This window comes from Eublepharis macularius, chromosome 6 (assembly GCF_028583425.1).
Source record: "Eublepharis macularius isolate TG4126 chromosome 6, MPM_Emac_v1.0, whole genome shotgun sequence".
NCBI classification, from domain to species: domain Eukaryota; kingdom Metazoa; phylum Chordata; class Lepidosauria; order Squamata; family Eublepharidae; genus Eublepharis; species Eublepharis macularius.
This window is the reverse complement of record NC_072795.1, coordinates 74744444-74756792: the sequence shown is the minus strand read 5'-3', so window position 1 is coordinate 74756792 and position 12349 is coordinate 74744444. Positions and strand designations below refer to the sequence as shown.

Genomic DNA, 12349 nt, shown 5'->3' with positions numbered 1-12349 from the left:
AATACAGAACCCTCAACAGTAGCTACATTCTGTCCCTTGTTTACTCTGTAGTTCCAGATCCAGGCCAGAAAGTAAGAATCCCAAGTAGTACTGAGTCCACTCAATGATTTCCAATCAGTAGAAATACATTTGCGAGACAAGTGCTGATAACCACTGAAGTATACAATATACTATCCTTTTATAAATGGAACTTTATGATAATCTGCAGCAGGAATTGAATAGATGTTTCAGGATACTGATAACAATTCTTTAATCTACTTTTACAAGCACTGTTAAAATTTATAGATTCAATAATGCAGATATTGACAGAAAGGAAATGAGAAAACACTGTTAAGGCATTTACATGCTCACCTGAATTATTAGACGAATTTATAAAGTACTTTGAAATATAGTTAACTTACCAACTTCTGCAGGTAGGTGCTTGATTTTATTCTCCCGTATACTGAGCATGGTGAGTATTGACAAGTTCTTGATATCCTTTTCCACAGCTGTGATACGATTAAAGCGTAGATAAAGTGTGGTGAGGGAAGTTAGCCTGTACACCACAGGAGGAATTTCTCTAAGTTTGTTATGCCGCAGATCAAGCATACGGAGTTGCTTCAAGTTATCAAGAGAGTCAGGCAGGCTGGTAAGAGAGTTTTCACTCAGAGCCAGTGTCACCAGATTCACAAGACAGCCCACCTCAGCTGGTAAAGACTGCAATTTGTTACCATATAAATAAAGTTCTGTTAACTGTGTTAACTCTTTGACAGATGATGGGAGAAGATGTATAGACCGCTTAGCCAAGTCCAGACGCACTGAATTTTCTTCTCGGCATTTGTTTAGCTCTTTAATCACCTCAGCATTGCTTGATTTTTTGCGAGCACCTGGTGCTGGATTAGGTCGTTTTATTGTATTGTCCACTGAAAAAGCCACACCTGGCTGCACGCTGCTGGAGTCCTTCTTCCCATCTTTGGCTTCTTTCCCTTTGGTTTTAGGCTCCCTCTCTTTGCTTTCTTTCCCAAACCCACCAGTGGCCTTGGATTCTTTCTCTCTCTCCTTTGCCAAAGACACTTTAGGGTCTTTCTCCTTACAATCTTTTTCTTTTCCAAGATTACTACTCATGGTTTCTCAGTTTAACCAACACCACGTGAAATCCAATTTAAATCTTAGTTAACAAAGCTCAAACAGCATCCAAGAAACAAGGATCCCTCAAATGATACATTCACTGGCAATCATACATGGAATTTTAACAGACAAAAGCATTGGCTTGAAGCAGCAAGTTTGGTGGCGCAGTAGCCATCTGCTACATGTTGGTTCCAGAGGCACTCTGTCCCAGTTTTTGTATCAGGAGATCCAACTGCTGAACTTAGATAATTACCAGGTCTTCATTAGAGCTCTGCAACACAAAAGTAGAAAACAGGCAACGATTAATACAAGGTTTTTTTTTTCCAGATGACAAGTTGAAGATTCATATAGAAGGGCAAACATGAAATCATACCCTACCATTTCCTTTTTGTTCAAATTTTGAAGAGCAACAAAAAATACATTTCCTCAAGATTTCAAGGAGATTTCTGTCTTGGCCTAATTCTAGAAAACAGAATTAAATAAATTCTTCCCTTCACCAAATTATTATGTTGCTCTGGAACTTAGCACTGAGGCCTCCCTTTTAAAAAGTTAACTCATTGAAAATGGCATTGTCCATTTATTTGGAGTTCGTGAGAAACTGAGCAACACCTCCAGGGAGCCCAACCATATTGAAATTGTAGGCACTTTTCAAATTTTGAGAACAGGCAGTGGTCACCACAGCAAAATGGCTACTATGGAGGATGGTCCACTCTCAAAACATTGGAACATGGCACAAAATGTTTGGCAGTTAAAAGCTAAACATCCTCCTATAACAGAGGCAGCTGTTTCCAAATGGATACCTTCTGAGCATTTCTAAAACATTTCCTACTTCATTGAATTGGATGAAAGTCAAGATAGGCTCTTTCCTTTGAGAGATAAGCAAGAGGGTACCAGGAAACACATCTGCAGGAACCATGATGCCCACAAGCACCAGATTTGGGATCACTGATTTATAGTTATAAAGATATCCATATAAAATATTCCTGTGTCTTCGTCTGCAATTCAACAGTAGCTGTTATCAGATAAAAATATAGGGTGAAGAATGCATCTGAAGAAGAGAACTGTGATTCTCAAAAGCTTATGCTACAGTAAAGTTGGTTAGTCTTAAAGGTGCTACTGGACTCTTTTTGAGGGTGAAGAATGGTATACTTTAATGATAGGAAGGGGGGGGGGAATCTCCGGACATACCACTTTATTCCTTTCAATTCAAACACCTACTTCCATTCTCGTAATCAACATTAATACTCTACTGCCTTTAAGTCAATGTAGTTTTCACTCATGAAGCTTATCAAAATAGTAAAATTACACAAGTCTAAAGGTTTGAATCATTTTCTGTCTCCTGATCAGTGCTTTTTTTCTGGGGGTATGCAGCGGTACACATACCCCTAAGCATTTTGTGAATCTAACCGGAGAAAGTAAAAATTTTAAAATGTTGGAATTCCTGCTAAACCATTTCCAAACGTATTATGGATATTTATGTGATTTGTTCAGTTTTATGTAGTGTATGTTGGCAACAAAGATGTTTAGTTATATTTAAACTCACTAGGAGCGCTGTTCGTCTTACAAAAAATGGAACGTCTTTGAGCATCGAACACGCCACCGTGATGGTGATTTTCTTGAGTCAAACTAAGAATACCCCTAAACATTTTTTTAGAAAAAAAGCACTGCTATTGATGATGTCCTACCGTCACATTTGATTCCTGACTTGCTGGGAAAGAAGACAGAGAAGTGAGGGTTGGTCTGGAGAGAACAGTAGTGAAGGAGGATTAGAGAAAAACAATTGCTGTGAACAGCAATAAGGGGAAGTGACAAAAGTTCTCTACATCCCACAACAGCCCTGCAGAGAAGATTAGCATATCAAGCACCAATCCATATGCAAAAGAACCTCCTCAGGATACAGTGAAGCCTCCCTCCATTAGCATTCCACACCCTGGGAAACTCTTACAGGATGACTCAGCCCAAACCCACCTTCCTGAATACATATAAATTAACTGCCAACATCTTCTCCACACTGTGACACAGAGATCTCCATCTTTTGGTGCAACACCTCTGAAGATGCTAGCCACAGCTGCTGGCAAAACGTCAGGAACTACAATGCCAAGACCACGGCTATACAGCCCGGAAAATCCACAACAACCAAAAGTTCAACAATGTTTATTCCAGAAAGCACTTTGAACCCTGCTTTGAACCCTGAGCACCTGCTTTCTCTCCACAAAATGTTTGCAGGTGAATATTCAGTGCATCTCTACATTCAAACTGTTAAAAGTTTTTAACAAAACAGACTGGAATTCAAGCTTAAAATGAAGAGGAAAATCTTGACATGTTTTTAGCATCAGGATTTCTATTTAAGTGAGATCTCTTCTCTATAAAACATTAAGCCTCCACGTTCAGGGGCATCATACCTGCAGTAAAGTACAAAATGCTGGAGACAAACAATAAAAAGCCATCACCTTCATGTCCTGCTGGCATGTGATGTTCCAAACAGGTGGAAACAGAATGCTGAATTAGATAAAGGAAAGTTCTTATTTCCTTACTATCAAAATTCTAGAGAAAAATACTTGTGCAACATACTTTTAAAGAACAGTTACCTCATATGCAAATTTACAAGGGAAAACCCCAACAAATTATAACTCATGTGAGGAAAGGTACAGAGAATACCATTTAAGATTTTTGACTTTTAGCACATTCCAGCTTAGAGGAAAGGTACTAGACATGTCAAAATCTTTCGTATAGAATAGCCATACCAACCCTGTTACAGTATTTTTCAACAACTTCAAAAAGAGGTGGGGGAGATGAAAACTGGATATTAATTCTTCTTACCACCCACACTGTCGTTAGCATGTAGTTTCTCCTAATGCTTTTCTATTCTTTTTTCTTAAAAGCTCAACACAAATACAGAAAAAAGAGCAAGAAATCTTGCTTAAGGGCTTATGTTTTACAATTCAAGATTGTACTGCAAATATATAGAACCTTTTAATGACTATCACCTTGAGAGAACTAGCACATATCTAACCTATCATTTAAATGTGTAGGGCTAAACAAATATTAAGGCCTTGCCTTTTCACTAATACTCAGGTTAGGAAACAGCCAGGCCACCAAAGATAAAATCCTTCTGAAAAACAGTGGCAATTCAGGTCAATATCACAGAGGCTTTTTCCTGGCTACCTTTGTACTGCCCTGAATGAAAACTAGTCACATCTCTCCATATTTGGGGGCAAATACTGAAAGCAATTAAGTATTCAAGACAGAAAATTAAGACAAATGATTTTATACTTCACCATCTAACTTTAGACTTTCAATAGCCAAGTTACACTGAATACAAGCAATTTAATGTGCAAGTTGCAAGTGGCAGACATTCTGTAAAAACAGATCACACTTAGCTCCAGTTCCAAGAGCAGACATTTAGAATTTCTCAGGTCATTCACAGTAGCTTTTCTAGTCAATATGCTCACTTTTATTTTAACAAGTAATCTTTGGAACAGTATTTAGATAGCTATTCTTTTGTTCTGTATTATCTCACTTCAGGCAATTGGAAACAGTTAGTATACCAGCAACCTCTGTCCATGTGATTCTGCAGCATGTATAATTTTGAATTTTCTACTAATGTTGCCATGACGATTTGTGATGTGATGCAATTTTGCATAATGTGCTAAATCTGAAAGCCATAAATTGCTATGAGTGATGGCTGAAGTTCCCATCTCATAACACCTACATTTTAAAAACATTAGCAAAACTGACATGTTTGTTGATAGATGGGAAAATATGCAAAGGAATGGATAACTGGCTTTGGAAGCAATGTTATAACAGCGTAGGTTAAAGCCAGAGACACATACAAGAGCACAGTGGAAGCAGCATAGGGCTGGTTCATACTAAAGGATTCTTTCTCTGTGCAATCTTACCAGCACACTCTGGACCATCGAAAAGCTCAAGATGTTCACTGACAATACAAGAATTTATTGTGGAAAACTTGTCACTATTGCAGCACTTTTTGAAGTCACTGAAGTCACAAGAATTTCTATAGGGTGAACATATGCATGGCTGCTACACATAATGCATTTCTCCATGTAACCTTATATGCAGAGATGTGAAACAGAAAGCTTTTTTTTACTGTGTAAGCCAGACCTAAGTAATATTGCTTGCACAGTCATTTTTGAATACTGCTCAAACCATAAATCAATTTTAGATCAGAACAGCCACCATTTTGAATGGTCACAGCTTATCCCCTAACTTTTTCCCCTCTTGAAAGTTGCAGTTGTAGAAAGGACTCCTCCTCCCTGCCTGCCCCTGTGTGTGAGTATGTGCGACACTTAACAGTGTGACAAACTGAACTTAACACAGCAGGTTCCCAAAGTGCTGCAAAACCAGAGAGCTGGGAGAGAAAGGATTAACTATTCCCTAGAATGAAGAGCTTGAGTGACAGGCTGCTCTCTCTTCTCTGATTGGTCAGTTAGAACCAGTCTGAAGGCAGTCAGTTGTTTCTGACAGGATTTGGAGTGAGGGAGTATAACAAGAAAAGTCAGACAGGTTCACCATAAGAGTGAAGGGAGAAGACTCCTTTCTCTTAACTGTAGTATTACTGTCCTGAGGAAGAATTCTTTCTAAGAATTCAAAGTCTAATGTATTGTCGAAGGCTTTCACGGCCGGAGAACGATGGTTGTTGTGGGTTTTCCGGGCTGTATTGCCGTGGTCTCAGCATTGTAGTTCCTGACGTTTCGCCAGCAGCTGTGGCTGGCATCTTCAGAGGTGTAGCACCAAAAGACAGAGATCTCTCGGTGTCACAGTGAAAGATCTCAGTATCACACTGAGAGATCTCTGTCTTTTGGTGCTACACCTCTGAAGATGCCAGCCACAGCTGCTGGCGAAACGTCAGGAACTACAATGCCAAGACCACGGCAATACAGCCCGGAAAACACACAACAACCATAATTCAAAGTCTAAGTATCAGCATAAGCTGAAGTATGCTTTATACAGACACCATGTAGGATAAGGGTCAGAAGCTAACAAGGGAATTGAACCCTTTGGCTCAAGATGAATTCTTAGCCAGTAATAAATGACATATTCCCAGATTTTTATTTCAACTCTAGGCAAACCAGCTTCTTGCCTAAGAATGACATTAGGAGTCCATCTAGGTGCATTAAACAGAGATCTGAGAAATTTAGATTGAACCGTTTCTAAGATCTTAACATTAGCAGTTAGTCCCATTTGTGATCCGTAAGAGAGTTGTGCTAATGATTTTGTTTGGAATAGTTTCAGGGCTGCAGGTATAAAGCCCACACCTTCTCAAGAATCTAAGGATGGCATTCACACTCTTTTCTGCAGCATTTGCTGATGAAATCATATGGGCTTTGAAGTTAGCATTGAATGTAAAGATGACTCCTAGGTACTGGAAATTTTTAACTTGATCTATAGTGTTCCCATTTATTTCCCAGTTAGTTTTTTTTAAGTGTCTACTAAAACATATAATTTTGGATTTTGAGTAATTAATTGTCAGAAGCTCAGTATCACATTGATTGCTAAATTTTTTTATGGCACGCTTTAAACCAATTTTTGTTTGGGACAGGAGGACTGCATTGTCAGCATACATGAGAATTGGTAGCTTCCTTCATGCAAGACTTGGGGCATGAACATCTGTCTTATGTAAACATTGAATCAATGTGTTTACATAGATGTTGAATAAGAAGGGCGCCAATAAGCAACCTTATCTAACACCCTTCTGGACCGGGATTTTCTTAGATAGTTTGCAATCTTGTGTGTACCTTATCTGGAGTTCATTGCTCTCATGAAGCTTAATCATCAGGTATAACAATCTTTTATCAATGGATGTATCTCCCAACTTTGCCCACAGTCTTCCTTGAGAGATGGTATCAAAAGCAGCCCTGAGGTCTATAAATGCTGCATATAAATTTTTCTTGAGAGACACTGCATGTTTATGGATGAGGTAATCCAGCACCAAACAGTGATCCATGGTTAAACGGCCTTGGGAAAAGCCAGCCTGTCCAATTTTTAATAGATTCTCTTGGTCTAGCCATTTGCATAGCTTCAGGCATAAATGTTTAGTATATAATTTACAGATGACATTCAAAAGGCGGATTGGCCTATAATTGTTTGGGTCATTTCTGTTCCCCTTCTTATATACAGGGACTATGATGGGTAGACCCCAGTCCTTCGGCATCTGGGCTGATTGATCTATGTATGTAAAAAAGTTAGCTAATATTGGAGCCCACCAGTCTATATGTGTTTTAAGCCGTTCTACTATAATGAAATCATGTTTTGGTAAAGGGGCAAGGACAGTGAATTATACTACTGTGCACCATATGTTGTTGTATGTATGCTACTACGGGGCAGCTTCTGCTTCATTTAATATGTTATGTTTAATTGCTTATGATTTGTTTCAGCATTGTTTCAGCTCTGTATCAGATATCTGCTTGTTTTCAAATTTCTGCAATCCATACCCCACTGCATTGCTTATTGAATGTCCCAATAGTTGATCACATTGACTGAAACTGTATAATCTGCCGAGTCTCAGTGAGAAAGGCAAAATACAAATAACGTAAGTTATTTTCCAAATTATCATTCTTGAGCAGCACCACTCATGAATTTGGTTGACCCTTTTAGAACAATGATAATGTGTGGTTCAAAGGCTGCACGTATAGAAGGGCCATGATCCAGTGGTAGAGAACACGCTTTGCAACAATCCCAGGCAGCTCCAATTAAAAATATCAGGTAGATCCAATACCCCGGAGAGCCGCTGCAAGTCAACATTCAATATAATGCAGCTTCATCTGTTCATGGTCCACCATGTTTTATTTTTATAAATGCATTTTCAATTGCTATCCAGGTAGTGGACTCCCTGTCCTCAGACTTACAGGATAAGAGGGAGGAAAGGAAAATGGAAAAAGTGCAAAGGATAACAGTCTAATTATTCAGAAGTGGTGCCCTGCTGTGAATGGAAAGATACTTTGGGGTCTAACCCAGTGTATTTTGACAGGCAACAATGGAAAAAAAACACTGCTATAAAACTAGAGGAGATAGCTATGTTAGTCTAGTTGCAAAATAGTAAAGAGTCCAGTGGCACCTTTAAGACTAACCAACTTTATTGTAGCATAAGCTTTCGAGAACCACAACTCTCTTTGTCACATGCATGGACAGTATAAAGAAACTGGCCATATATAGATGGTGAGTGGAGGAGGGTAAAGGATACAAGGAGTGAGGGACATGTAAATGTAAATCAGTTACAAAAGCCATGAAAGAGGTAGAGTGCATAATCCAGGCTGGGTGTGACCCCTTCCTTCCATTGCTGAATCTGAATAGAATGCCTGAGGACAGTTACTTCTGGTAATGAGATAACCATCCATAGTGTATCAGCAGCTTCCTGTTGGATTTTGTTTTTGAAACATTTCAAAAACAAAATCCAACAGGAAGCTGCTGAATTAGAATTCATATGTAAATATGACAGAGTCAGACTTGGATTGAATAGAGACTCTGGATAACCAGTTTCTTCATATCCTCCATGCATCTGACGAAGAGAGCTGTGGTTCTTGAAAGCTTATGCTACAATAAAGTTGGTTAGTCTTAAAAGGTGCTACTGGACTCTTCACTATTTTATTATACAACCAGCTCAATAGCTTACATTCTATACATAGATATAATTCTGAAGCAAATAATCTATTCGCAATAGCACTCATAACACAACTAATGTGACCCATGAAAAGTAATGGCTTCCAAACCCTTCAGCTGAAAGCAGTCACACAGGGTTGAGACAGTCAATACCTGAAAAAGAATTATGCTATGCCATGGCCTCAACCAGAATATGGAATCAAAAAGGCTACCAAAAATTAATTTATTAGATAGCGTCAATTGCCTTTCTTCCACATTCCTATTTTACGCGGTACAAATTCTATCCACTTCAAAAAACCCATCCCATATATTTATGTGCTACAGCCTTGACTTCTTAAGGAGGATAAGGTTTGATTCTTTTACCATTCTGTTCTCTCTGCCCCCAATTAGATGCTCAAAAATCACAAGACTATGTTTCTTCACAAGTAAGGATTGATTTTATTTCAAGCAAAAGAAGGAAGCACATTCAGCTCAAGACTGAACAAGAAAACAAGACACACCTCTTGTTGTTTTTATTACATATACTTTTTAAAGCAATACACACACAACTTTAGTTTAAAAAAAGAGTATCTTTAATGCAGAACATGGGCAGCCCAATCCTATGGAGGGGGAGGGGAAAGGGCATAGGGAGAGAATTACGGCTTGCGCAGGTGTAAATGGCTCTTACGTGGATGCTACCCCCCCTACGCTAGCAGTGGCCCGAGGCACACTACCACCAGTGGGACATTTGGCAGACAGGCGAAGGGGCAAGTGAGGCGCAAGGTCCCACGCCGGTGCTGGAGGAGGGGGGTGGGCCACAAGTTAGTTGGCTTCCTAAGCTGCCCCAGGCCCAGGGACGCCGCTTACAGCAGCAGCAAGTTACACCCCAAAAAAAGGAGATGTAGCCCATAGGAGCCCATTGAAAGGAAAAACTCCGGGACCCTCTCCCGGCGCTCAGTCCTGCCCCCACGGCCCGAATGGGGCATAGGAGACCGAGTACCATGGGGACCAATCCACATGCGCTTCCGGGGTGGGTGAGCGCCCCTCCCCATGACCACTCACCAAATCAGGCACACTACTAAACCTCCGGCCGCACCACCCATGCTCAGGTAAGTGGGCAGGTGGCTGAAGGCTCTGCCCATTAGCCCCCTGCAGCAGAGACTTTGTGCACGAGGTGAGAGAGTGAAAGTACATGGTGGTGGGCCATGCATGCACTGAGGGGACTTGGCAGAAAATTGGGAGCACTTTGTACTCACTCATGGGAAGAGGAGCAAAGTCCAGAATGTCTGACTAACTAACAAGAACCACCCAAGTCCCCTTGCAGGTTATCTGACTCCGGAGTCCCTGCTTGGGAAGGAGCGATGGAGCACTAACAGATAAGAAGGAGGTGGGGCAGTGGCTAACCCAGCTTGCACGTTTGTGCCAGCTGCCCTCCTCACCTGAACTCTCCTGACTGCCTGCCCCTGCAGGCTAGGCTCGGTGGCGGGGGGGGGGGCTGTGGTGCCAGTGCCTGCCACAGAGGCAACTGCCCAGAAAACTAGTCTTGACACAGCCATGGGGGGGGGTGCCAGCTTTGCATTTGGGGGCTCTGTTCAGAGTCCCTCAGCCAGGGCGCCTCCCGACAGAGAAAGTGCGGCCACAGGTCGGGGTGACAGGGGGTTCGAAACTTCCTGTTGCAGGAAGGCGCTCAGCCCCTTGGCTTTCTCCCGCACAAGAGAAGAACATCCTAATGCAGAGCACTGTCTCGCCAGAGGGTCGTGCATCATGTGCTTGCAAGCTGCACCTGTGGAGCTGCCACCACAGCGCTCAACCATGGACACTCACCCACAATGTTGCAGACTGGGCTCTGCCTTGCCCGTGGACCAGCCTGGGTTACTTGCAACACATGTCTCTGTTACCCTTGCAGGCAGGTCACAACTCGTCGGGGAGAGCAAGGAGCATGGCTGTCCCAGCCCCGCATAAACCTCTGTGAGTACCATTCAGGTCTTGCCAATGAGCGGTTACCCAAGGTAACCCAGATCTTAGCCACACCCCTGCGAGAGCAGGACAAGGGATGGATTTTGTGGCTCTGAATGCTGCGCAAACTGCCTTTGCTCTCTGTCCAGCTGAGGGACCTTGGAAGGAAAGATGTCCAGAGAACCTCTTCATCGTTCCCAGTTTAATAAAATATGTATTGAAAAACAACAAACTGCCTGTCTGCTCGCTCGCTTCCCTAACACTGACAGAAGCCCTGCCACAACTCCCCATTGGGATATCTTTTCACACATCCTCTCAAATGTTCCCTGGCTCCGGGCTGGGATGGATGAGGTGGGCTCTGCTGCCAGAAGAAGTTGGTGTTAAGGGATACCCCATCCCGCTTCCCTGCCCCCTTCCCTCCCTCAATGTAACTTTAGACAGTGGGGTGGGAGTTGAAGTGCAGCCCATGAATGTTTGGCAGGGCAGGGGGGCACTCCACTGCAGACTTTGATTCTCTGACAGACTGAGCTGCTGGCATCTGAAAAGTCAGGCAGATGATCGCTGCATGCAGGGGAAGGAGGAAGCTGCTGCCGGAAGGTGGGAGATGTTGAGCGACATCTTGGGGGCTCCTCTTCTGAGATGATGGTCCACCCTCCTTTTCGCTGTTTTCTGAAGCAGGGATGGATATAGGAAATCTGGTGCGGGGAGGGGGTGGGCAGCAGCCCCTGGAGCAGTTTCTCTGCTCCCAAAGGCTGTCAGTCCACTCTGGGGGGGGGGTGTCACCGCAGGATGCAGGCATGGCTCTTGAGGCCCAACTCGCGCTCTCACAACATTGCTGTGATGCAGTGGCATGTTCAAATAGCACCGCTGCAAGTCTGTGGGTACTTTTCACTCCCATCACCTCTCACGTGGTTTCCAATGGGCATTCCTGTAACTTATTGAAGGACCTGTGTCCCCCCCCCCCCGCCTCTCTGGAACTTGGGGGCTGATCTCAAGTGTTGCAAGCTGCAAGTTGCTCCCTTGGGGGAACCCATTTCTTGCGGCAGTGGCAGCAGGAGGAGTTGCAGGCATGCCAAGCTGCAGCCATCAGTCTGGCCCTCGGCAGAAATGGGAGTTGGACAGGCAAGAGGGTGGGTGTCTGATCCAGCCCTTCAGTGTTATCTCTGTACCCCTCCTTGGTAGGGATGCCTGCTTTCTGATGGGGAAGGTGTTGGTGGGCAGTAGGAATTACAGCCTCCCCACTGGCTGCACCCCTTGCTTGCCTGTCAGGGGATCGACGCGGCCATTGTCTGGTGTGGGCGGGGTTGTCAGGGGGAGGGCGAGCAGGTGTTCTTGGCGGCAGCCATGCTTCACCTTGATGAGCTCATGTGCTGCCATGGCTCTCCTGCAAAAGATCACAGGGAGTGGCCGGGGGGGGGGGGCACCGCATTTGCATAGATACACAGCCAGGGGTGCTAACTCAGGGCTTAGGCTTACACAGTTAACTTGAAACTTAAAGGAGTTTGGAGGATTTCTGCTATTTCTGGTGGTTGTATTTAATTTAAATGCATGCATCAACAGTTAACAAGATAATTTATTTCCCAGACTATATTTTGGGGAGTAATCAAATACCATAAGCATTTTTATACACTAATTTGGTGATATTTTTGTACGGTCATACAAAATCCTTTAAGTGGAGTTACATTTTTAG

The 12349-nt window shown here is 42.8% G+C and overlaps 1 protein-coding gene across 4 annotated transcripts in view; it reads right to left on the bottom strand.

The window, feature by feature from the left end:
• The window catches only part of SHOC2 (SHOC2 leucine rich repeat scaffold protein), an 86041-nt gene that overhangs the window by 41230 nt on the left and 32462 nt on the right, over nucleotides 1–12349 (bottom strand). For all 4 annotated transcript variants that reach the window (XM_054982501.1, XM_054982498.1, XM_054982500.1 and 1 more), the window contains one exon: nucleotides 402–1378. In XM_054982501.1, the coding sequence (XP_054838476.1) occupies nucleotides 402–1104 (703 nt within the window). In that variant the 5' untranslated portion in view covers nucleotides 1105–1378. The remainder of the gene's footprint in view (nucleotides 1–401; nucleotides 1379–12349) is intronic.